This window comes from Bidens hawaiensis, unplaced genomic scaffold, assembly GCF_021521415.1.
Source record: "Bidens hawaiensis isolate Kalapana, Puna unplaced genomic scaffold, B.hawaiensis_p1.1 tig00002553_1, whole genome shotgun sequence".
NCBI classification, from domain to species: Eukaryota; Viridiplantae; Streptophyta; class Magnoliopsida; order Asterales; family Asteraceae; genus Bidens; species Bidens hawaiensis.
Window position 1 is genome coordinate 59,394 of NW_027491139.1, and position 27,036 is coordinate 86,429.

Here is a 27,036-nt window from a genome sequence, read left to right on the forward strand (position 1 = left end):
AATTTCAATTTCAATTGGTCAATTTTATCAGTTGACCTGTGAACAAGAGGAAGATGGTGTACGGTGGACGGAATCGTTGGATGGTGGACGGTGGACAGAATTGTTGGATGGTGACGGATTGCTGAACGGTCATGTTGAAGGTGGACAAAATCGATGGGAGCAGCGAATCAGATTTGATGAAAATTACAATATTGCCATCGCGTGTTATTTGAAATCGACGGGGATACGAGTCGCGTACGTAATGTACGATTAGGGATTATTGTATTGGATCTTTTATATATATATATATATAGGGGTGGGTTAACGTACAATAATGGCTTGTCGTACATTAGGTACACGATATTTCAGAGCGTTTGATTAAAAAACACGCGTTGGCAATTTCGTAAATAACCCAACAGTAGTTCGCGATCAAAATTCGTCGATTACAAATCAACTCTGATCTAAATTCAGAACTCATCACTCAATCTAATCCAATTTCTAAACTTTAATCACAGCTTAAAGTATGAAATCTCTAAAGTCAAAAACCAAATCAAAATCGAACGTCGTTGAACATCAAAAAATCTTCAAAATTGATCAAAAAATGATGATCTAATCAATCGAATTGATGTGTAGAAGTATTTAGATTCATCAATCGATTTTGGAATTGCAGAAATAATGCACTCAATCGAGCTCTAATTAGGGTTCAAAATATTATGTTTATACGTTCTGAAACAAAACTGAAGACCTTTAAACGTTCTGACCAAAAAAGAACATATTTAAACGTTCTAATAGTTTAATGAAGTTCTGGGTGTTCAAAAAAATTGAACATCTTTAAACGTTCTAATACATTCAATGAAGTTTCGGGTGTTCAAAAAAAATTGAACATCTTTAAACGTTTTAAGAAGCTCTGGGTGTTCAAAAAAGTTTAGAAATCCTGAACTTCTAAACAGAACTTCTAAACTAACAAAAAATTTTAAACACCTGTAACATGAAATTGAACACTGAAATCACTTCATATAATCTCGTAATCATCAAACAATTATCAATCGGCTGTCAATTTGATCATCGATTCGACCATATGAACAAAATATGGAACGTCTGCAAATGGGTTTCTGCAAATGGCGCTTAAAACTTTAAACGTTCAGTTAAAACCTATCACTCAAAACTCAAAATTGATCAATTGAAACTTCAAATTGATGATTAAATGGTCCAATTTCAGAGTTTAATTGATCAATTAGTTCAAAAATTTCAATTTCAATTGGTCAATTTTATCAGTTGACCTGTGAACAAGAGGAAGATGGTGTACGGTGGACGGAATCGTTGGATGGTGGACGGTGGACAGAATTGTTGGATGGTGACGGATTGCTGAACGGTCATGTTGAAGGTGGACAAAATCGATGGGAGCAGCGAATCAGATTTGATGAAAATTACAATATTGCCATCGCGTGTTATTTGAAATCGACGGGGATACGAGTCGCGTACGTAATGTACGATTAGGGATTATTGTATTGGATCTTTTATATATATATATATATATAGGGGTGGGTTAACGTACAATAATGGCTTGTCGTACATTAGGTACACGATATTTCAGAGCGTTTGATTAAAAAACACGCGTTGGCAATTTCGTAAATAACCCAACAGTAGTTCGCGATCAAAATTCGTCGATTACAAATCAACTCTGATCTAAATTCAGAACTCATCACTCAATCTAATCCAATTTCTAAACTTTAATCACAGCTTAAAGTATGAAATCTCTAAAGTCAAAAACCAAATCAAAATCGAACGTCGTTGAACATCAAAAAATCTTCAAAATTGATCAAAAAATGATGATCTAATCAATCGAATTGATGTGTAGAAGTATTTAGATTCATCACTCGATTTTGGAATTGCAGAAATAATGCACTCAATCGAGCTCTAATTAGGGTTCAAAATATTATGTTTATACGTTCTGAAACAAAACTGAAGACCTTTAAACGTTCTGACCAAAAAAGACCATATTTAAACGTTCTAATAGTTTAATGAAGTTCTGGGTGTTCAAAAAAATTGAACATCTTTAAACGTTCTAATACATTCAATGAAGTTTCGGGTGTTCAAAAAAAATTGAACATCTTTAAACGTTTTAAGAAGTTCTGGGTGTTCAAAAAAGTTTAGAAATCCTGAACTTCTAAACAGAACTTCTAAACTAACAAAAAAATTTAAACACCTGTAACATGAAATTGAACACTGAAATCACTTCATATAATCTCGTAATCATCAAACAATTATCAATCGGCTGTCAATTTGATCATCGATTCGACCATATGAACAAAATATGGAACGTCTGCAAATGGGTTTCTGCAAATGGCGCTTAAAACTTTAAACGTTCAGTTAAAACCTATCACTCAAAACTCAAAATTGATCAATTGAAACTTCAAATTAATGATTAAATGGTCCAATTTCAGAGTTTAATTGATCAATTAGTTCAAAAATTTCAATTTCAATTGGTCAATTTTATTAGTTGACCTGTGAACAAGAGGAAGATGGTGTACGGTGGACGGAATCGTTGGATGGTGGACGGTGGACAGAATTGTTGGATGGTGACGGATTGCTGAACGGTCATGTTGAAGGTGGACAAAATCGATGGGAGCAGCGAATCAGATTTGATGAAAATTACAATATTGCCATCGCGTGTTATTTGAAATCGACGGGGATACGAGTCGCGTACGTAATGTACGATTAGGGATTATTGTATTGGATCTTTTATATATATATATATAGGGGTGGGTTAACGTACAATAATGGCTTGTCGTACATTAGGTACACGATATTTCAGAGCGTTTGATTAAAAAACACGCGTTGGCAATTTCGTAAATAACCCAACAGTAGTTCGCGATCAAAATTCGTCGATTACAAATCAACTCTGATCTAAATTCAGAACTCATCACTCAATCTAATCCAATTTCTAAACTTTAATCACAGCTTAAAGTATGAAATCTCTAAAGTCAAAAACCAAATCAAAATCGAACGTCGTTGAACATCAAAAAATCTTCAAAATTGATCAAAAAATGATGATCTAATCAATCGAATTGATGTGTAGAAGTATTTAGATTCATCACTCGATTTTGGAATTGCAGAAATAATGCACTCAATCGAGCTCTAATTAGGGTTCAAAATATTATGTTTATACGTTCTGAAACAAAACTGAAGACCTTTAAACGTTCTGACCAAAAAAGACCATATTTAAACGTTCTAATAGTTTAATGAAGTTCTGGGTGTTCAAAAAAATTGAACATCTTTAAACGTTCTAATACATTCAATGAAGTTTCGGGTGTTCAAAAAAAATTGAACATCTTTAAACGTTTTAAGAAGTTCTGGGTGTTCAAAAAAGTTTAGAAATCCTGAACTTCTAAACAGAACTTCTAAACTAACAAAAAATTTTAAACACCTGTAACATGAAATTGAACACTGAAATCACTTCATATAATCTCGTAATCATCAAACAATTATCAATCGGCTGTCAATTTGATCATCGATTCGACCATATGAACAAAATATGGAACGTCTGCAAATGGGTTTCTGCAAATGGCGCTTAAAACTTTAAACGTTCAGTTAAAACCTATCACTCAAAACTCAAAATTGATCAATTGAAACTTCAAATTGATGATTAAATGGTCCAATTTCAGAGTTTAATTGATCAATTAGTTCAAAAATTTCAATTTCAATTGGTCAATTTTATCAGTTGACCTGTGAACAAGAGGAAGATGGTGTACGGTGGACGGAATCGTTGGATGGTGGACGGTGGACAGAATTGTTGGATGGTGACGGATTGCTGAACGGTCATGTTGAAGGTGGACAAAATCGATGGGAGCAGCGAATCAGATTTGATGAAAATTACAATATTGCCATCGCGTGTTATTTGAAATCGACGGGGATACGAGTCGCGTACGTAATGTACGATTAGGGATTATTGTATTGGATCTTTTATATATATATATATATAGGGGTGGGTTAACGTACAATAATGGCTTGTCGTACATTAGGTACACGATATTTCAGAGCGTTTGATTAAAAAACACGCGTTGGCAATTTCGTAAATAACCCAACAGTAGTTCGCGATCAAAATTCGTCGATTACAAATCAACTCTGATCTAAATTCAGAACTCATCACTCAATCTAATCCAATTTCTAAACTTTAATCACAGCTTAAAGTATGAAATCTCTAAAGTCAAAAACCAAATCAAAATCGAACGTCGTTGAACATCAAAAAATCTTCAAAATTGATCAAAAAATGATGATCTAATCAATCGAATTGATGTGTAGAAGTATTTAGATTCATCACTCGATTTTGGAATTGCATAAATAATGCACTCAATCGAGCTCTAATTAGGGTTCAAAATATTATGTTTATACGTTCTGAAACAAAACTGAAGACCTTTAAACGTTCTGACAAAAAAAGACCATATTTAAACGTTCTAATAGTTTAATGAAGTTCTGGGTGTTCAAAAAAATTGAACATCTTTAAACGTTCTAATACATTCAATGAAGTTTCGGGTGTTCAAAAAAAATTGAACATCTTTAAACGTTTTAAGAAGCTCTGGGTGTTCAAAAAAGTTTAGAAATCCTGAACTTCTAAACAGAACTTCTAAACTAACAAAAAATTTTAAACACCTGTAACATGAAATTGAACACTGAAATCACTTCATATAATCTCGTAATCATCAAACAATTATCAATCGGCTGTCAATTTGATCATCGATTCGACCATATGAACAAAATATGGAACGTCTGCAAATGGGTTTCTGCAAATGGCGCTTAAAACTTTAAACGTTCAGTTAAAACCTATCACTCAAAACTCAAAATTGATCAATTGAAACTTCAAATTGATGATTAAATGGTCCAATTTCAGAGTTTAATTGATCAATTAGTTCAAAAATTTCAATTTCAATTGGTCAATTTTATCAGTTGACCTGTGAACAAGAGGAAGATGGTGTACGGTGGACGGAATCGTTGGATGGTGGACGGTGGACAGAATTGTTGGATGGTGACGGATTGCTGAACGGTCATGTTGAAGGTGGACAAAATCGATGGGAGCAGCGAATCAGATTTGATGAAAATTACAATATTGCCATCGCGTATTATTTGAAATCGACGGGGATACGAGTCGCGTACGTAATGTACGATTAGGGATTATTGTATTGGATCTTTTATATATATATATATATAGGGGTGGGTTAACGTACAATAATGGCTTGTCGTACATTAGGTACACGATATTTCAGAGCGTTTGATTAAAAAACACGCGTTGGCAAATTCGTAAATAACCCAACAGTAGTTCGCGATCAAAATTCGTCGATTACAAATCAACTCTGATCCAAATTCAGAACTTATCGCTCAATCTAATCAAATTTCTAAACTCTAATCACAGCTTAAAGTATGAAATCTCTAAACTCAAAAACCAAATCAAAATTGAACGTTAACATCAAAAAAAACTTCAAAATTGATCAAAAATGATGATTTAATCAATCGAATTGTTGTGTAGAAGTATTTAGATTCATCAGTCAATTATGGAATCGCAAAAATAATGCACTCAATCGAGCTCTGATTAGGGTTCAAAATATTATGTTTAAACGTTCTGAAACAAAACTGAAGACTTTTAAATGTTCTGACCAAAAAAGAGCATCTTTAAACGTTCTAATGCGTTCAATGAAGTTTTGGGTGTTCAAAAACAATGAACATCTTTAAACGTTCTAAGAAGTTCTGGGTGTTCAAAAATATTTAGAAGTTCTGAACTTCTAAATAGAACTTCTAAACAGAACTTCTAAACTAACAAAAAAAACTAAATACCTATAGCATGAAATTGAACACTGAAATAATTCTATATAATATCGTAATCATCAAACAATTATCAATCGACCGTCAATTTGATCATCGATTCGATCGTATAAACAAAATATGAAAGTCTGCAAATGGCGCTTAAAACTTTAAACGTTCAGTTAAAACCTATCACTTAAAACTCAAAATTGATCAATTGAAATTTCAAATTGATGATTAATTGGACCAATTTCAAAGTTTAATTGATCAATTAGTTCAACAATTTCAATTTCAATTGGTCAATTTTATCAACTGACCCGTGAACAAATCATGACAGAGGAAGATGGTGTACGGTAGAAGAAAACATTGGATGGTGGACGGTGGACAGAATCGTTGGATGGTGACGGATTGCTGAACGGTCATGTTGAAGGTGGACGGAATCGATGAGACCAACGAATCAGATTTGATGAAAATTACAATATTGCCACCGCGTTCTATTTGAAATTGACGGGGATGCGAGTCGTGTACGTAATGTATGATTAGGAATTATTGTATTGGATCCTTTATCTATACACTACAAAAAAGTTGGTCTATTGCAACCTTTATTTCACAAAAAAAACTGCATTATGTGAAGTTGCATTAGATCTAGTGCAACCTTTTTCTTAGATAACGCAACTGTTTTCTTCAAATGCAAACAACTGTTTTCTTCAAATGCAACAAGTTGCATTTGAAGAAAACAGTTGCGTTATCTAAGAAAAAGGTTGCATTAGATCTAATGCAACTTCACATAATGCAGCTTTTTTTATGAAATAAAGGTTGCAATAGACCAACTTTTTTGTAGTGATATATATATATATATATATATATTCAATTGAACAATACATTTTTTTTCTCTTTTTAATTAATTTTCCTCTATAATTTCATTAAAATATAATATTAAAAAATAAATTATGGATGACACGTCAAATATGGAGGATGTGTTTGCCTTCCCCTAAAAATATAGAGATGGGAGATGGGATAGAATGATCTATTAAGGTATTTTTGTTAAAACATGGATATGGGGTTGAAATGGAGGATGGGTTAGGAATGCTTTAGATAATCATATTCCGAAGATATTCTATTTGCTTTCATTGATCTTACATCTTGGAGTTGGCTTGTTAATCTTGTTGTTTGACTTTATTAACATTAAAAAATAAAATTAATGACAATTTTTGTTTTAACACCTAATGTCATTTTTACTTTGCATTTTTAAGGATTTAAACTCATAACCTAAAATTTATAAAGAGAGTGACAACATACCAATAGACTAATAGATCATGGTAAATTTTTTTTTTGAACGGCAAATTAGGATCACTCACGGACCACTGGGGTATCATCGTGTCACCAGTAGAACCACGCGATCATATCCATCTCCACTAGGCAATAATGTCTAACCACCAATTCAGGAGGAAACCCAATAAATCTTGGGAAAACCCCCTTGTGGGATTCGAACCCAGGACCTTATGGTCCCTAAGCTTTATCCCACCACCAAGATGCCACTAGGCTATAAAGCCATGGACATGATCGTCACCTTATGGTCCTTAAGCCTTATCCCACCACCAAGATGCCACTAGACTAATAGATCATGGTAATTAACCTTGATCTTTCATCTTGTAATCAAATGAGCCGACAACTATTTCCATGAACAGTTAATGATTAGAATAGAGATAGATGCCCTGGTTCCAACAGATGTATGATGCAAGAGGAAGACATGGTTTTACCCTATTACAAAAGTACATTTGCAATTTGTCAAAGGGTGTATGCCACCTCCATCAACTCATGGGATAAATACTTGAAAACTTCTGAAAAAAACTTCGCCCGTAAGTACGTAGGCCACTTTAATTTGTAAAGGTGTAATTACTCTTTATGAAAAAAAGTATTTGCAAAAACCGACACTGAGTGGCGTTTAGGAACTATATGAGGTGCATGAGGCGAAATATACATATTGGGAGTGATCAAACTACCCTAATGTGTAGTGATGCGAGTACACGCGAGGTAACCATCCACACCCAGTGATAATGCTTGAAGCTCTTACATTATATAATCTATGGATTTGACATGCATTCTCTGGAGTTTTCGATTTCACCATTGATATAATTTTCTGGATCAGTCTTCAATTTTTGACGACATCATAGATATAATTACACCAGAGTCTTCGTTTTATGTCATGGGTGTAAAGTACAAGCACACACATATTGTCTTTTCACTAGAGTAAATAGTGGATATTCTATGTTTTTATGTCCACAAAAATGAGGAAAATTTAAAGTTGCTCAAGAAGCATCAAGAAAGGATATTGAATAAACATTTGATGTCATAAGTCAACGTTGACACATATAGTGCAAAATTAGCATGGCTTTGGAGGGTTGAAAAAAATTAGGAACGTGTATTGCCTTCCATGAAAAAAAAGTCTTGTGTGATGTCCGCCACTGCATGGTTAAACTCGGTATAAGAAGCTTGGTTATATGTCGTTTATTAAAATAAGTTCTACTTTAAGTTGCCTCGCTTCAAAACTTTAACAAGCCAAGTAGCTACGTATGAATATACGTTACATCCCTCAAAATTAATAACCTAACTAAATATAGAGGTAGGAAAAGATTCGATCATTTGAATGATGATAAGTCTTATAATATGTTATGTAAGCAGCGTATGCATGTGCTCTAATATCCTACAATAATGTCCAATTAATCATACAACTATGAATTTATACAATAACTGTGAGCCACCAATAATTTTCTAATTAGTTGGTATTGTAAATATATATAACTAGTATTATATCCGGCGCGTTACGCCGGGACAGGTTGGTAACACCTGAGTGTTGAGACAGAAGTCGATGTGAATTCGGTCGATTTCGGGTACATGAGTTATAAACAAAACACCAAAAATAAAACAAAAAAGATAGAAAAATTGAGGTGGGGCCAATTGAGTGGCGTCGGTCAGTAAAACTTGGCCGTTGGGAAGACCTGAACGTTGTCGATCCTGGGCGTTGAGACAGTGAGTTTAAGCAAATTTGGTCGGTCTTTGTCACGTTCGTTACCGTACCGGAACTAAAAATAAGAAATAAACAAACAAAATTAACATTCTGTCGGTTTTCGTTTTGTTGGGTATAGTACCAAAATTAAAACAAAATGCTATGAGTCTAAATAAATTCGGTCGATTTCGTCAAGTTCGTTATGGTACAAGAATTAAAATAAAAATAGAACAAAGAGAATTGACACTCAATCGATTTTCATTACGGTATCGAGAGTACAACGAAAAAAACAAAACAAAATGCATGTGGGTCAATTTGGTGCCGTCAAGTGGTCCAATTGAGACTTAGTGGCACTAAATCTTTCAATTGTTATATATAATAATAATAAAGCAAACTAAAAAAATACATTTTCAACCCTTAAAATTTTTAAAACAATTATAATTACCCCTTCACTATATTATATAATTATAAATATGTTTATTTGGAAAACTAATTATTATTATTGGAATTAAAAGCAAAGATTGGAAGGGAAGATAAGGTGATGCTTTAAGTCATAAGCTTCATGGGGCAAAAAGGCATCACATGGCACATGATGCAATGAGAAGAGAACAAAACATAACGTGAAAGGGAAGAAATTAAATTAAAGAAGCGGAGTCCCACGTTACGATTGTGTTCCTCGTCTTTTTGTCGGTCTATTACTAATGTTTGGATGATAAGAGACCAAAGAAAGTAAAAGGAAACTAGACCATATATTACCAAAGTGAAGTGGTGGATTTTTATTAGAAAGATCGAAAGTATGGGGTGAGATCGTGTTTTATGATATCTGTACTTTTATGGATGTTGTTAGCGTGTTGTCGTCATTGCGGTAAGGGAGTTAGGCCCTTGTCATAATCGGTTAAGGGGTCATAGTCGTCATGGTTTATTATTATTATTATTAGTATTATTATATACTACTACTAATATGAAGTTATGTCTTTTCTTTTCTTTTAAAGTCCGAATATGAAGCTAGCTTATTTGATAGAGGATATTGCCTTTTAGTAAAAGGTTATGGGTTCTAACATAGACAAAATGATTAGCTTTTAAGGTTACTATTTGTTATTATTTTTATAATAACTAGTGGTGACGGAAGGTGGAGGCGCACAATGACGATGGAATGGCAGCATTGCAGTTGACGGGTGGCGATTGTTGTGACAATGATGATGGGGTGGTAAACGTGGCGGCAACGATGGCAATTATGTTTGTGGTGCAAGAGACGCCGATGACTTGTATGCATTGGTGATGGTGGTAGGTGGTGTTGGTCTATTTAAACTTGTTACAAAAAAGTAAATTATTTGTTGTACGATATGAATGAATCTATAATTAAGTTGCAAAAGTAACCCTAACTAACATATATATATTTATGAGTTATGATTGCTAGCCTATTCGTTTGTGGGTTTTGATATTTGTGTAGTCTTTTATTTGTATCTTCATAAGGCTTCGAGTATATGTCATTACAATCAAATTGCACGTTATAATCATTAATTTTAAAAACCATTAATTGATGACTTTTTTTGTTTTGTTTTATAATTAGTAAATGTTATTCCTAGGGTTACACTATTACACCAATGAATATAAATTACACCGGTTTGATTTGAGATCTCTCATATAAGAGACAAGTGTCTTTATTAAGTGGTTTAGCCTCATACTAGCTTGACGAACAACAACATCCAGTTAAGTACTTAAGTACCAAATTCCATCAATAACTAGTAAATATTGTTAGTATTTGCTAGTAAAAATGAATGGCTTAATAATTGACCAAAAATGAAGATATTGGATCGAATAGGCACGTAACCAATATTATATGCCATGGGTACCTCATTTTCTTTGGTGTTAATCCATTCAAAGCGTATCTATCCTAACCAACAACCACGGTGGTCCATGTGACGTGATGATTTTTATAGTACGTTAATTCCCAACATGAAACCCCTTAACCACCACATGCATGATGGCGTTGTTCACACACACATCAACAACAAAACCGATGATCCCAAGTGTTCCCATTGTTTTGGTTTTCACGTTATTCACATTATTACAATCGGCTTGTTCGAGTTCTGTATGTTTTAAATTGAATTTTAATTGAATCTATCTGGATTTAAAATATTCAAAAGTGATTTGAATTCGGGTTCATTGAAGCTCACCCAAAAATTATGAACATATATAAATAAAAATATCTATTTTTAATGGCAAAATAGATAATATATATAAATATATAATACAAAAAATAGATGTATTTTTTGTTTATATAATATAATCGAAGTGGTTCGAAATTCATGTATTCAATTTCGATTTAAAAAAAACAATTCTAAATTTCATCGACAAGGACCTGGTTTGATTATTCAAAACCTAAACTCACACTGCATAGAAGGCAATTAAGTTACCCAACTTCTTGTCAACCCATTCTAAATGAATCGTTTTATGACATTTATGTCATGATTTGTTTATTTGACTATGATTAGCATTAAATTTTATGTTTCTTAAGGCCAAAATTTATAAATAAAAAAAACAAAACGATGATGTCTCATAAGTAGCAAGCCGTCCGAACACACAAGGATAGAAAATAGTCATACAGTCTAAATAAATAAAACTAAGGGTGGCAAACCCAACCCAAAAGGATTGTTTTGAGTCAAGATGAATAAACTTTAAAAGTAAAATAGGTTAGAATGGATCATAAAAATTCTTCAATGGGGTCAGGATGGGTTGAAAATATACAAGTGAGTTTCATTTATAGGTTAAAATGAGTCAAAACAAAATATCAAAGATCCAAAATTTATCTAATTCAAAATACCCAAATTATCATGTGCGAAACAAAACTCATCCGAAACCCAAAAAACGATCAAAACGAAACAAAAACCCCGAACCGACTAAAACGAAATAGAAAAACGACCAAAACGAAACAAAAAAAAACGGGAATGAAACCGAAAAAATGACCAAAACGAAACAAAAAAAGCGAAATGCAACCGAAAAGCTAACCAAAAGTAAACAAAAACACCGAATCGACCAAACCGAAACAAATCTGAATCGAAATAGAAAAACGACTAAAACGAAACAAAAAAACCGATATGAAACAGAAAAGCTGACCAAAACGAAACAAAAAAGTGAAATGCAACTAAAAAGCGGACCAAAACAAAACGAAAACACCGAACTGACAAAACGAAACAAAAAACCGAAACGAAACTGAATTGAAATAGAAAAACGACCATAACGAAACAAAAAAACCGATACGAAACCGAAAAGCTGACCAAAACGAAACAAAAAAAAAGCCAAATGCAACTGAAAAGCTGAAATCAAAACAAAACAAAAACACCGGATCGACCGAAACAAAACAAAAAAACCAAAACGAAACTGAACCAAAATAGAAAAACGACCAAAACGAAATGCAATTGAAAAGCTGACCAAAACAAAACAAAACCACTGAACCGACCAAAGCGAAACAAAAAAATCGAAACAAAACTGAACCGAAATAGAAAAACGACCGAAACGAAACACAAAATCGAATTGAAACTGAAAAACTGACCAGAAGGAAACTTAAAAAAACTAAATACAAGTTAAAAACCAATTCTAAATTTCATGTATTCAATTTCGATTTTTTAAGGAAACTTAAAAAAACTAAATACAAGTTAAAGGAATTGTTTTTTTTAAATCGAAATTGAATACATGAATTTCGAACCACTTCGATTTATTTATAATATAATCGAAGTGGTTCGAAATTCATGTATTCAATTTCGATTTAAAAAAAACAATTCTAAATTTCATCGACAAGGACCTGGTTTGATTATTCAAAACCTAAACTCACACTGCATAGAAGGCAATTAAGTTACCCAACTTCTTGTCAACCCATTCTAAATGAATCGTTTTATGACATTTATGTCATGATTTGTTTATTTGACTATGATTAGCATTAAATTTTATGTTTCTTAAGGCCAAAATTTATAAATAAAAAAAACAAAACGATGATGTCTCATAAGTAGCAAGCCGTCCGAACACACAAGGATAGAAAATAGTCATACAGTCTAAATAAATAAAACTAAGGGTGGCAAACCCAACCCAAAAGGATTGTTTTGGGTCAAGATGAATAAACTTTAAAAGTAAAATAGGTTAGAATGGATCATAAAAATTCTTCAATGGGGTCAGGATGGGTTGAAAATATACAAGTGAGTTTCATTTATAGGTTAAAATGAGTCAAAACAAAATATCAAAGATCCAAAATTTATCTAATTCAAAATACCCAAATTATCATGTGCGAAACAAAACTCATCCGAAACCCAAAAAACGATCAAAACGAAACAAAAACCCCGAACCGACTAAAACGAAATAGAAAAACGACCAAAACGAAACAAAAAAAAACGGGAATGAAACCGAAAAAATGACCAAAACGAAACAAAAAAAGCGAAATGCAACCGAAAAGCTAACCAAAAGTAAACAAAAACACCGAATCGACCAAACCGAAACAAATCTGAATCGAAATAGAAAAACGACTAAAACGAAACAAAAAAACCGATATGAAACAGAAAAGCTGACCAAAACGAAACAAAAAAGTGAAATGCAACTAAAAAGCGGACCAAAACAAAACGAAAACACCGAACTGACAAAACGAAACAAAAAACCGAAACGAAACTGAATTGAAATAGAAAAACGACCATAACGAAACAAAAAAACCGATACGAAACCGAAAAGCTGACCAAAACGAAACAAAAAAAAAGCCAAATGCAACTGAAAAGCTGAAATCAAAACAAAACAAAAACACCGGATCGACCGAAACAAAACAAAAAAACCAAAACGAAACTGAACCAAAATAGAAAAACGACCAAAACGAAATGCAATTGAAAAGCTGACCAAAACAAAACAAAACCACTGAACCGACCAAAGCGAAACAAAACTGAACCGAAATAGAAAAACGACCGAAACGAAACACAAAATCGAATTGAAACTGAAAAACTGACCAGAAGGAAACTTAAAAAAACTAAATACAAGTTAAAAACCAATTCTAAATTTCATGTATTCAATTTCGATTTTTTAAGGAAACTTAAAAAAACTAAATACAAGTTAAAGGAATTGTTTTTTTTAAATCGAAATTGAATACATGAATTTCGAACCACTTCGATTTATTTATAATATAATCGAAGTGGTTCGAAATTCATGTATTCAATTTCGATTTAAAAAAAACAATTCTAAATTTCATCGACAAGGACCTGGTTTGATTATTCAAAACCTAAACTCACACTGCATAGAAGGCAATTAAGTTACCCAACTTCTTGTCAACCCATTCTAAATGAATCGTTTTATGACATTTATGTCATGATTTGTTTATTTGACTATGATTAGCATTAAATTTTATGTTTCTTAAGGCCAAAATTTATAAATAAAAAAAACAAAACGATGATGTCTCATAAGTAGCAAGCCGTCCGAACACACAAGGATAGAAAATAGTCATACAGTCTAAATAAATAAAACTAAGGGTGGCAAACCCAACCCAAAAGGATTGTTTTGGGTCAAGATGAATAAACTTTAAAAGTAAAATAGGTTAGAATGGATCATAAAAATTCTTCAATGGGGTCAGGATGGGTTGAAAATATACAAGTGAGTTTCATTTATAGGTTAAAATGAGTCAAAACAAAATATCAAAGATCCAAAATTTATCTAATTCAAAATACCCAAATTATCATGTGCGAAACAAAACTCATCCGAAACCCAAAAAACGATCAAAACGAAACAAAAACCCCGAACCGACTAAAACGAAATAGAAAAACGACCAAAACGAAACAAAAAAAAACGGGAATGAAACCGAAAAAATGACCAAAACGAAACAAAAAAAGCGAAATGCAACCGAAAAGCTAACCAAAAGTAAACAAAAACACCGAATCGACCAAACCGAAACAAATCTGAATCGAAATAGAAAAACGACTAAAACGAAACAAAAAAACCGATATGAAACAGAAAAGCTGACCAAAACGAAACAAAAAAGTGAAATGCAACTAAAAAGCGGACCAAAACAAAACGAAAACACCGAACTGACAAAACGAAACAAAAAACCGAAACGAAACTGAATTGAAATAGAAAAACGACCATAACGAAACAAAAAAACCGATACGAAACCGAAAAGCTGACCAAAACGAAACAAAAAAAAAGCCAAATGCAACTGAAAAGCTGAAATCAAAACAAAACAAAAACACCGGATCGACCGAAACAAAACAAAAAAACCAAAACGAAACTGAACCAAAATAGAAAAACGACCAAAACGAAATGCAATTGAAAAGCTGACCAAAACAAAACAAAACCACTGAACCGACCAAAGCGAAACAAAAAAATCGAAACAAAACTGAACCGAAATAGAAAAACGACCGAAACGAAACACAAAATCGAATTGAAACTGAAAAACTGACCAGAAGGAAACTTAAAAAAACTAAATACAAGTTAAAAACCAATTCTAAATTTCATGTATTCAATTTCGATTTTTTAAGGAAACTTAAAAAAACTAAATACAAGTTAAAGGAATTGTTTTTTTTAAATCGAAATTGAATACATGAATTTCGAACCACTTCGATTTATTTATAATATAATCGAAGTGGTTCGAAATTCATGTATTCAATTTCGATTTAAAAAAAACAATTCTAAATTTCATCGACAAGGACCTGGTTTGATTATTCAAAACCTAAACTCACACTGCATAGAAGGCAATTAAGTTACCCAACTTCTTGTCAACCCATTCTAAATGAATCGTTTTATGACATTTATGTCATGATTTGTTTATTTGACTATGATTAGCATTAAATTTTATGTTTCTTAAGGCCAAAATTTATAAATAAAAAAAACAAAACGATGATGTCTCATAAGTAGCAAGCCGTCCGAACACACAAGGATAGAAAATAGTCATACAGTCTAAATAAATAAAACTAAGGGTGGCAAACCCAACCCAAAAGGATTGTTTTGGGTCAAGATGAATAAACTTTAAAAGTAAAATAGGTTAGAATGGATCATAAAAATTCTTCAATGGGGTCAGGATGGGTTGAAAATATACAAGTGAGTTTCATTTATAGGTTAAAATGAGTCAAAACAAAATATCAAAGATCCAAAATTTATCTAATTCAAAATACCCAAATTATCATGTGCGAAACAAAACTCATCCGAAACCCAAAAAACGATCAAAACGAAACAAAAACCCCGAACCGACTAAAACGAAATAGAAAAACGACCAAAACGAAACAAAAAAAAACGGGAATGAAACCGAAAAAATGACCAAAACGAAACAAAAAAAGCGAAATGCAACCGAAAAGCTAACCAAAAGTAAACAAAAACACCGAATCGACCAAACCGAAACAAATCTGAATCGAAATAGAAAAACGACTAAAACGAAACAAAAAAACCGATATGAAACAGAAAAGCTGACCAAAACGAAACAAAAAAGTGAAATGCAACTAAAAAGCGGACCAAAACAAAACGAAAACACCGAACTGACAAAACGAAACAAAAAACCGAAACGAAACTGAATTGAAATAGAAAAACGACCATAACGAAACAAAAAAACCGATACGAAACCGAAAAGCTGACCAAAACGAAACAAAAAAAAAGCCAAATGCAACTGAAAAGCTGAAATCAAAACAAAACAAAAACACCGGATCGACCGAAACAAAACAAAAAAACCAAAACGAAACTGAACCAAAATAGAAAAACGACCAAAACGAAATGCAATTGAAAAGCTGACCAAAACAAAACAAAACCACTGAACCGACCAAAGCGAAACAAAAAAATCGAAACAAAACTGAACCGAAATAGAAAAACGACCGAAACGAAACACAAAATCGAATTGAAACTGAAAAACTGACCAGAAGGAAACTTAAAAAAACTAAATACAAGTTAAAAACCAATTCTAAATTTCATGTATTCAATTTCGATTTTTTAAGGAAACTTAAAAAAACTAAATACAAGTTAAAGGAATTGTTTTTTTTAAATCGAAATTGAATACATGAATTTCGAACCACTTCGATTATATTATAAATATAATCGAAGTAGTTCGAAATTCATGTATTCAATTTCGATTTAAAAAAAACAATTCTAAATTTCATCGACAAGGACCTGGTTTGATTATTCAAAACCTAAACTCACACTGCATAGAAGGCAATTAAGTTACCCAACTTCTTGTCAACCCATTCTAAATGAATCGTTTTATGACATTTATGTCATGATTTGTTTATTTGACTATGATTAGCATTAAATTTTATGTTTCTTAAGGCCAAAATTTATAAATAAAAAAAACAAAACGATGATGTCTCATAAGTAGCAAGCCGTCCGAACACACAAGGATAGAAAATAGTCATACAGTCTAAATAAATAAAACTAAGGGTGACAAACCCAACCCAAAAGGATTGTTTTGGGTCAAGATGAATAAACTTTAAAAGTAAAATAGGTTAGAATGGATCATAAAAATTCTTCAATGGGGTCAGGATGGGTTGAAAATATACAAGTGAGTTTCATTTATAGGTTAAAATGAGTCAAAACAAAATATCAAAGATTCAAAATTTATCTAATTCAAAATACCCAAATTATCATGTGCGAAACAAAACTCATCCGAAACCCAAAAAACGATCAAAACGAAACAAAAACCCCGAACCGACTAAAACGAAATAGAAAAACGACCAAAACGAAACAAAAAAAAACGGGAATGAAACCGAAAAAATGACCAAAACGAAATAAAAAAAGCGAAATGCAACCGAAATGCTAACCAAAAGTAAACAAAAACACCGAATCGACCAAACCGAAACAAATCTGAATCGAAATAGAAAAACGACTAAAACGAAACAAAAAAACCGATATGAAACAGAAAAGCTGACCAAAACGAAACAAAAAAGTGAAATGCAACTAAAAAGCGGACCAAAACAAAACGAAAACACCGAACTGACAAAACGAAACAAAAAACCGAAACGAAACTGAATTGAAATAGAAAAACGACCATAACGAAACAAAAAAACCGATACGAAACCGAAAAGCTGACCAAAACGAAACAAAAAAAAAGCCAAATGCAACTGAAAAGCTGAAATCAAAACAAAACAAAAACACCGGATCGACCGAAACAAAACAAAAAAACCAAAACGAAACTGAACCAAAATAGAAAAACGACCAAAACGAAATGCAATTGAAAAGCTGACCAAAACAAAACAAAACCACTGAACCGACCAAAGCGAAACAAAAAAATCGAAACAAAACTGAACCGAAATAGAAAAACGACCGAAACGAAACACAAAATCGAATTGAAACTGAAAAACTGACCAGAAGGAAACTTAAAAAAACTAAATACAAGTTAAAAACCAATTCTAAATTTCATGTATTCAATTTCGATTTTTTAAGGAAACTTAAAAAAACTAAATACAAGTTAAAGGAATTGTTTTTTTTAAATCGAAATTGAATACATGAATTTCGAACCACTTCGATTTATTTATAATATAATCGAAGTGGTTCGAAATTCATGTATTCAATTTCGATTTAAAAAAAACAATTCTAAATTTCATCGACAAGGACCTGGTTTGATTATTCAAAACCTAAACTCACACTGCATAGAAGGCAATTAAGTTACCCAACTTCTTGTCAACCCATTCTAAATGAATCGTTTTATGACATTTATGTCATGATTTGTTTATTTGACTATGATTAGCATTAAATTTTATGTTTCTTAAGGCCAAAATTTATAAATAAAAAAAACAAAACGATGATGTCTCATAAGTAGCAAGCCGTCCGAACACACAAGGATAGAAAATAGTCATACAGTCTAAATAAATAAAACTAAGGGTGGCAAACCCAACCCAAAAGGATTGTTTTGGGTCAAGATGAATAAACTTTAAAAGTAAAATAGGTTAGAATGGATCATAAAAATTCTTCAATGGGGTCAGGATGGGTTGAAAATATACAAGTGAGTTTCATTTATAGGTTAAAATGAGTCAAAACAAAATATCAAAGATCCAAAATTTATCTAATTCAAAATACCCAAATTATCATGTGCGAAACAAAACTCATCCGAAACCCAAAAAACGATCAAAACGAAACAAAAACCCCGAACCGACTAAAACGAAATAGAAAAACGACCAAAACGAAACAAAAAAAAACGGGAATGAAACCGAAAAAATGACCAAAACGAAACAAAAAAAGCGAAATGCAACCGAAAAGCTAACCAAAAGTAAACAAAAACACCGAATCGACCAAACCGAAACAAATCTGAATCGAAATAGAAAAACGACTAAAACGAAACAAAAAAACCGATATGAAACAGAAAAGCTGACCAAAACGAAACAAAAAAGTGAAATGCAACTAAAAAGCGGACCAAAACAAAACGAAAACACCGAACTGACAAAACGAAACAAAAAACCGAAATGAAACTGAATTGAAATAGAAAAACGACCATAACGAAACAAAAAAACCGATACGAAACCGAAAAGCTGACCAAAACGAAACAAAAAAAAAGCCAAATGCAACTGAAAAGCTGAAATCAAAACAAAACAAAAACACCGGATCGACCGAAACAAAACAAAAAAACCAAAACGAAACTGAACCAAAATAGAAAAACGACCAAAACGAAATGCAATTGAAAAGCTGACCAAAACAAAACAAAACCACTGAACCGACCAAAGCGAAACAAAAAAATCGAAACAAAACTGAACCGAAATAGAAAAACGACCGAAACGAAACACAAAATCGAATTGAAACTGAAAAACTGACCAGAAGGAAACTTAAAAAAACTAAATACAAGTTAAAAACCGAATCAAAACGAATCAAAAACACCGAACCGAACAAACGAAACAAAAAAACTGAAACGAAACTGAACCGAAATAAAAAGGAAAACGAAACAAAAAGAAAACGAAATTCAATCAAAAAGCTTACTAAAAGGAAACAAAAAACTGAAACGTAGCCGACCAAAATAAAACAAATGAATCGAAACGAAACAAAAAAAAACGAAATGAAACCGAAAAAACTGATTAAAACAAAACAACACTGAAACCGAAAAAACCGAGAAATCGAAACCGAAATCATTGAAATCGAGCAGATACTGAAACCGATCGAAATGAAAATAAAACAAAACCGAACCGAAAAAACCCCGAAAAAGTCAAACCTGAACCGGTACGAAACGTTTTTTTTAATGAATGAGGATAATGGGAGTAACATTTTAGTTATTTTACATTTTGCGTTTTTTATTTATGTTTTGAATTATTATATTTTTAATAGTTTTATTGAATATTTTTTTGAGGGGTTTTTAAGACCCTCTGTATGTCAACTTTCATTTGGATCAAGATGCATTAGTTTTACCCATCTTGACCCATATTCATCCTAATAATCTATTTTAAAAATCCATCATGACCCATACATTTCCTGACCCATCACCCAAATCCAACCCAAACCACTCCCATAGCTACCTCTAAATAAAACCACATCGGAAGGTTAATTGGTGGATCTATCTTTGCTAGAGTAAGTAAGCGTGTGCTGGGCCAAGCATTTGGAGCCTGGAGGCCCACATATATTTTATGGGGTTTTCACGGCCCACATGCTTATATACATATCTCGACGTCACATGTACGTAGACCAACATACTTCACACATTTAACTAATCTCATAGTGAGCCTATGGGTCATCGTCTACTAAAATATAATAATACATGTTACAACTTAGATCCAAGCTAGGATATTTAGAACGAGTCCAACCAAACAATAAGTCAGGGCCGGCTCCGAGTAGACGAAATTCCTTTTGGCTAAAGACGAATTTTTTTTGGGCTTTAAGTAAAAGGAACATTTTTTTGAGTTTAAACAATTTAATTTTAAGTGGGCTTACTTGGTTATGATGAGTTGTGTTAAAAAATTTTGTATAAAAATAAACTTAAAAATGTCTTAAATAAGGCTAGAACCCACAACCTCTTGGTTATTTGTCATACTTTTTTGCCACTAGACCAAATTATTGTTTATGTATTTGTATTGAAACATTGATTATACATATTTTGTTTCATAAAAATACATATAATTTTAAAAAAATAATAATAATTTGGGTCTAACGGGGTGTCGGGCCTTGGCCGCCGACTACCCTGCCACACCCTTGGGCCGGGCCTGAACCAAGTCATATATAAATTGTTAACTAATCTAACGTCGTATCACGTATGGTCTAAGCTCTTTGACGCTTCGGTCATGTGTTCTGACTGATACATTCAGAAATAAAATGTGAATTGTGAATACTACAAATTGTACACCAACGAAGTGTTGTTTAAAAAAAAAAAATACTTTTTAAATCACATAAATTAAACTTATTTTATTCCAATTATTTTTTGATCATATGAGGGTAAAAGCTATAACCTTATTTTGATAGCATGACTATGTGTAAAGGATGTTTGACCGTGTGAAATTCCACAAATAGGAATTTAGGCTTACAAGCATTATATTTTTAATAAATTTTAGGTTGGATTAATCATTAATCTCATGTAAACAGTTCATACCCCGCAAATGCAATATGCAATCCCTAAAGCCTCTGGATCCGAATCCTCAAAACTAGGGCTGTAGACAACCGGAGTCGAGTTGAACCATGGTAGGCTCGAAGTTAAAACGAGATAGCCCGAGCTCAGCTCATTAGTCTTAACAAGCTGATATATATGAGCTCGGAAGCGGATATGGTTATGGGCGTGGTGTGCGTGTAACCTCTATGTTTGGCCTTTTCGATTCGGTTGTATATTTCTTTTAAACAAAATATTGATCATATTATCTTGTTTAATTTCCCAAACTTGGTGATTGAGTTGAATGAAATAAAGAGAAGGGTACAACCATCAAAAACCTATAAAGGTAGTGTATTGACTTACTGCTATAGTGCTATGTTACTGTTGCATCTTCAGGCCTGGACAAACAACATTGTTTCCTATGTCTAACGTACACTAACAGTCAGCAATTATTGTGTAACTCTGAATATGTGATGAGAAAATCATAAATATCTAAAATCTTTTAGAGATAATCATCACATTAAGCACGTTGACCAACATAATTACAAAATTAGTCATGGACCTTTTAAAACTACCGATGAATCTATATTTGCACATATGCCGTGTAATTTGACAACAGATTTTAACATGACATATCACATTGGCGCGGGAGATGACCTCGACACAACATATCACCTTGACGCGACAAGGTACACCTAGTGCGTTGTGGCACAGTGAGGTGACACAACGCGTGCTGTGATTGATGAATTAATTGGTAGTTAAAACAGTAAGTCAAATAACTATTTTCGTCAGTTCAAAAGGCCTAGGTTGTTTGTTAATTACATATTATGGTCAACATGGATAATTTGATGATTATCCCTTTTGTATATATAGTGAAGACAAACTATACCGTCTTACGAAAACCTTGTATGGTCTTGGCTAAAGCACATTGCGCTTGGAATCTCAAGCTCGACCGGACGTTACAGGGACTCGGATATTAAGGATGCCTTAAAAAACAAGCAGTTTATTTGAGGTACACCAACAATGAGTGACCGACTTGAGTGTGGACCAAATTGTGCATGCTTCGAAAAACAAATGGAACAACAGTTTGAGACGAGGGATTTTGAGTATGCTAACATATTATCTTCGAATCGCAGCCTCCAAGATAAAGACGGGTTAAGGATCAAGCAAGAATCATACGCACATAAAGTTCTAAACAAGGCCGGAATGCAAAATTGCAATCTAATAAGTTATCGATGATGAATACACTAAAAAGTTATCGATAATGTTCATATGTTACACTTGAAAACACATCAGAATAATTTTGTCTTTTACCTTTTCACCTTTTTGGCCATCTTTACTCCCTCTCTCCCTATATATAACCAGTCAAGCTATATATTCAGTTGATCTTTGTTTCTTAGCTATTAGATCATGAGTAGTGATAATCCTTACTCCACATACTACAATGGATCATGGTTCATTCTGAATGAACAATACATATCAACTTCTTCACACTCTCACAATCATGAACCATCACCTCCATCTCCACCTCTCAAAGAAGCTCTCCCTCTTCTGAGTTTAAGCCCAACAAGAAGACTCAACCATGATGATTCATGTGCTCATGAGTTCAAGGAAATTGATCCCACTAGCAAGGTCTCTGATGATCATGAAACTGTGACTGTTGCTCTACATCTTGGCCTCCCAAGCCACAATCTTTCTGAAGCTGGTATAGTTTCAAGAGACTCCAACAGTTCACATAATATTGAAATGGATCATACAACCACACCAAACAAGGGTAGGTACTGGATCCCTACTCCATCTCAAATTCTGATTGGCCCAACTCAATTCTCTTGCCCTATTTGCTTCAAAACTTTCAACAGATACAATAACATGCAGGTATTGATTATTCTATTTTATCTTGCCAACTTTCATCACTGTCTATTAAAAGTGAAGTTTGGTGACCAGGATCGATAAACACAAACGATATTTTAGATCATAAGCTCGATCTTGTAATTCTCATTAGCTCGAAAATTACTATACTTAAACTCTCTTAAACTCACTTAATGATATAACCCGCAAGCTCGGGTATATATACTAGTTTAAATACGAAAACCTAATTAGACTAGAATACAAACTCCTTATCATACTCAAATTAATTAGTAAAAACATATTTAAATAATAATTAATAAATAAATATCTTGTTGTCTAAGTCATTGGCTCGACTTGTTCACCAAGTAATTTATTCAATGTAAACCAAGTCACGTGCTTAACTTGATAAACAAGACACCAACTCATCATAGGCTCGATGAGTCGGCCCAACGGAAATTACGTCCAACAAAAGATGTGGTTGTAAAAATCGCACCTAGTCGCCAGTTACTCAACGAGTAATCCCGAGTACTCGTAACTCCCCAGTTGACTGAGTTGGCAGCACCTAGCGCCTTTTGTAACCATGCATTTAGAACTAGGGTCAGTTTTCTTTATTTATTTACCTTTCAAGTTTCAAATCTTGATTACTTGTGTAGCATTAGACTAATTTTAAATAAATATGGTTTTATTTCACCATGATTTATGGTTTTGAACAAATCAAGTATTTGGTCCAACTGTCATGATCATCCAAGATAATTGTGCAGCTTCCAAAGGGAAAAAGACATCCTAGTTTATGTCTGATTTAACAAGACAACTATAATGCCTTCTGTTCCTTAAAGTTTGGTTCCTTGTTTTTCTTCTTTCTATAATGCATAGGCAATTGTGCCAAACTGCAAACCTTTTTATCGTTCCATTCCATCATCATGTGCGGTTCACCAGAAATGCATTTATTATCTTCATGTCCAACCAAGAACCGTAATGAATTAAAAGGAAGCTTTTACCAATCACTGAGTAGAACCTGCCACCCACAAACTCGCATACTAATACTTATTTTGTATAGTTGGAATTTGGAGCAATTTATTGGATTAATAGGTGGTTAATTAAGTATTAGCTTTGGTTTTTTTGAACGAGTATTTGGATTAACGACGGTTTGGATTAACGGCGGTTTACTGACCCAGTCGATCATATCCATTCCACCCTCCGGAGGAAACCAACCATAGGTGAAAAAACCTGGCCCAACATGGAACCCAACAAAATCCTCCCCTATTTAAATTGAAGTCTTTGCGTGTCTCACGTCAATCACTTGGGCTAGTGATCACTGGCACTAACCTTGCAAAGCGTTCGCTTGGGTGACAAACGAACTTCAAAGAGTTTGGTTAAAACTGTATCATGTTAAATTAACTTCATCTGAAATATTTTATTGTCTTTTTAAGGTGTTCATGTATCTTATGTCTTCGTTTGCTTGATTGTTTAGAACTATGTCTAAACTAGGGAGGAGATTTTGGTTGTAATGTGAGTTAAGAGCTCTTTATTTGTAGAACTTAAAAATATCCAAGTGGGATCTAGACTGAACATGCAATATTAATTAAAAAGCTTAGGGCAATGTGGTAGTTCTTCTAGGACTTACTAATTAATAACAGGGTCACAAAACCACAAGATTATACCTTACTTGTTTAAAACATTCGAATCTTAAAGAACATTAATCATGCAACATTTCTGTTGTACTGATCATTCCCTAGTTATTTATTTGTAATGTTTCTTGCATAATCTCCCATTATAAGTCATGGTGAGATATATAGGTAATTAATTTGGTCATAAATTGCATTTTTCTACAAATTAAATGGGAGCTCATTTATCGTTTATTTGTAACGACGAACACATACCCCTTTAATTCTACTCATAAAATTCACCAAATATTCACTTTGTGAGACTCAGGCCCGATGCCACTAGCAGGAGTTCATTAATCATTTTTTCTCAACATATGTTCAAGTGGTTTTCTACATTTGATCAAAGGGATATTTTTAAGTAATCTTATCACTATGAAATGCGTGAATTCTAGCCCTATTGAAATAAAATGCCGTCAAATTTATATCAACATAATCTTGAAGTTAATAAGTTTATGTTTTCTTCTGCATAACATAATCAACTTGGATGATTAAGTATATCTAGAAAACTTGTTGCATGTCTAATGTTAACCAAAATTTAAGTATATATTTTGGCTATTATATATGTATATATAGATTAATAAATTCCATCAATGCATTGAATAAGCCCATACTTGATTTATTATATAAAATTGGCCTAATGCAGATGCATTTGTGGGGGCATGGATCTCAGTATAGAAGAGGTCCTGAATCTCTAAGGGGGATACAGCCAACAGCCATGCTAAAACTACCATGCTACTGCTGTGCACCAATGTGTCGTAACAACATCGATCACCCAAGGGCTAAACCACTCAAAGATTTCAGAACCCTACAGACACATTACAAGAGAAAACATGGGATCAAGCCATTTATGTGCAGGAAATGCCGTAAGGCCTTTGCGGTTAGAGGTGATTGGCGTACACACGAGAAGAATTGTGGGAAACATTGGCATTGTAGCTGTGGTTCGGACTTCAAGCATGAAAGGTCTTTGAACGATCATATAAACGCATTTGGGAATGGACATGCAGCTTTCGGGATTAATGATGAATTTTGCTTTGAGTAAGAAAAAGAAGAAGAAGAAACCACCAATTCTTAGATTGATCATTAAGTGAACAATCATGTTGGGGGGGGGGGGGTATAACTAATAATTTAAAAGTTCTCTACTGTTTCTAAAGATTGTATTAAATAAGAACACATTTTCTGGCACATTATAAGCAAATATCTCACATTTTCTTTTTGTTACGTTCTGTCCACATAAGAGATACCGGGCCACAAGTAATATTGTCATGTCTTCTCAACAACAAACAATTCCGATCTAGAAGATTATGAAGGAATTCAAAGCGTTGTCGTTTATATGGGTACTTAAAAGTGGGGCCAAAATCCCATCACTAGGATGGTCCTCTTAGTTGTTTTGATTTCACAAAGTTCCTATGTAGCTCGTGATGGTTGCACTGTTTCTTGTCTATGACGGGAAATTCTTTCCTTTCATTACATTAATAATATTTACCCCGGCCGTCAGAATAAGAGAATAAGTAATGTCATGTCTCAAATATCAGCAACGTGTTTTGGACGCATTGGTTGTGGATGAGATCATGAGAGTATAAGTACATAATTAAACGTGCTTGAATGTCTGAATGAGACTAAGAGAGTAATCCATTCATGACGGGTGACGTCTTGTAACTAAAAGTTTTCAATCGAGTAACGGAAAACAAATCAGTGAGTTACTTGTAAGCAAAACGGACATACTGGTTGGTATTAAAAGGGGGATGTAAGAAACACTTTTGGAGGACCCTTTATTATTTGCAAGCTACTATTAAAGCTAGCTAGTCTTAATTTATTATGCCGAGTACAAGTTATAAGAGCATCGGTTGCATTAGTACTTGAGATTTTAATGTTGGTAGATGCTAGAAAAGGATGGGGAGAGGTCACTGTCAAATAATGTTTCATAAGACAAAGCTTAATTTAGAAGATGGTAGCACACATTGCAAGATCAAATGCATATTATATTAAAATATGTCGTGCATACATATATAGTCTTGATTCATTACTAAACTATAGTAGATACTATGTTGAAGAAACCTGAAATTGAAGAGTGTTAGTTTCCCATAACCAATGTCATTTAATGAGTTAAAAGAAGTACAAATGTTAATATGCATGAGCTTTACAATGGGCTAGGTTCAAACATATAAGCCAATCAAGTACTTACCGTGGTGAAACTTGGACGGAAACGCCGGGGGGATCGCTCAATACGTATAAAAGTTTTCATAAACGAGGAGGTA

General features: G+C 33.2%; 1 protein-coding gene across 1 annotated transcript; it reads left to right on the top strand.

Moving 5' to 3' along the window:
* The first annotated feature begins 22,679 nt into the window (after positions 1 to 22,679).
* Positions 22,680 to 26,214, top strand: LOC143620143 (zinc finger protein WIP5-like). Its single transcript, XM_077091895.1, has 2 exons — positions 22,680 to 23,144; positions 25,425 to 26,214. Exons 1-2 carry the CDS (start codon positions 22,680 to 22,682, stop codon positions 25,818 to 25,820), a joined length of 861 nt encoding a protein of 286 aa, XP_076948010.1. The 3' UTR covers positions 25,821 to 26,214.
* The last annotated feature ends 822 nt before the right edge of the window (positions 26,215 to 27,036 follow it).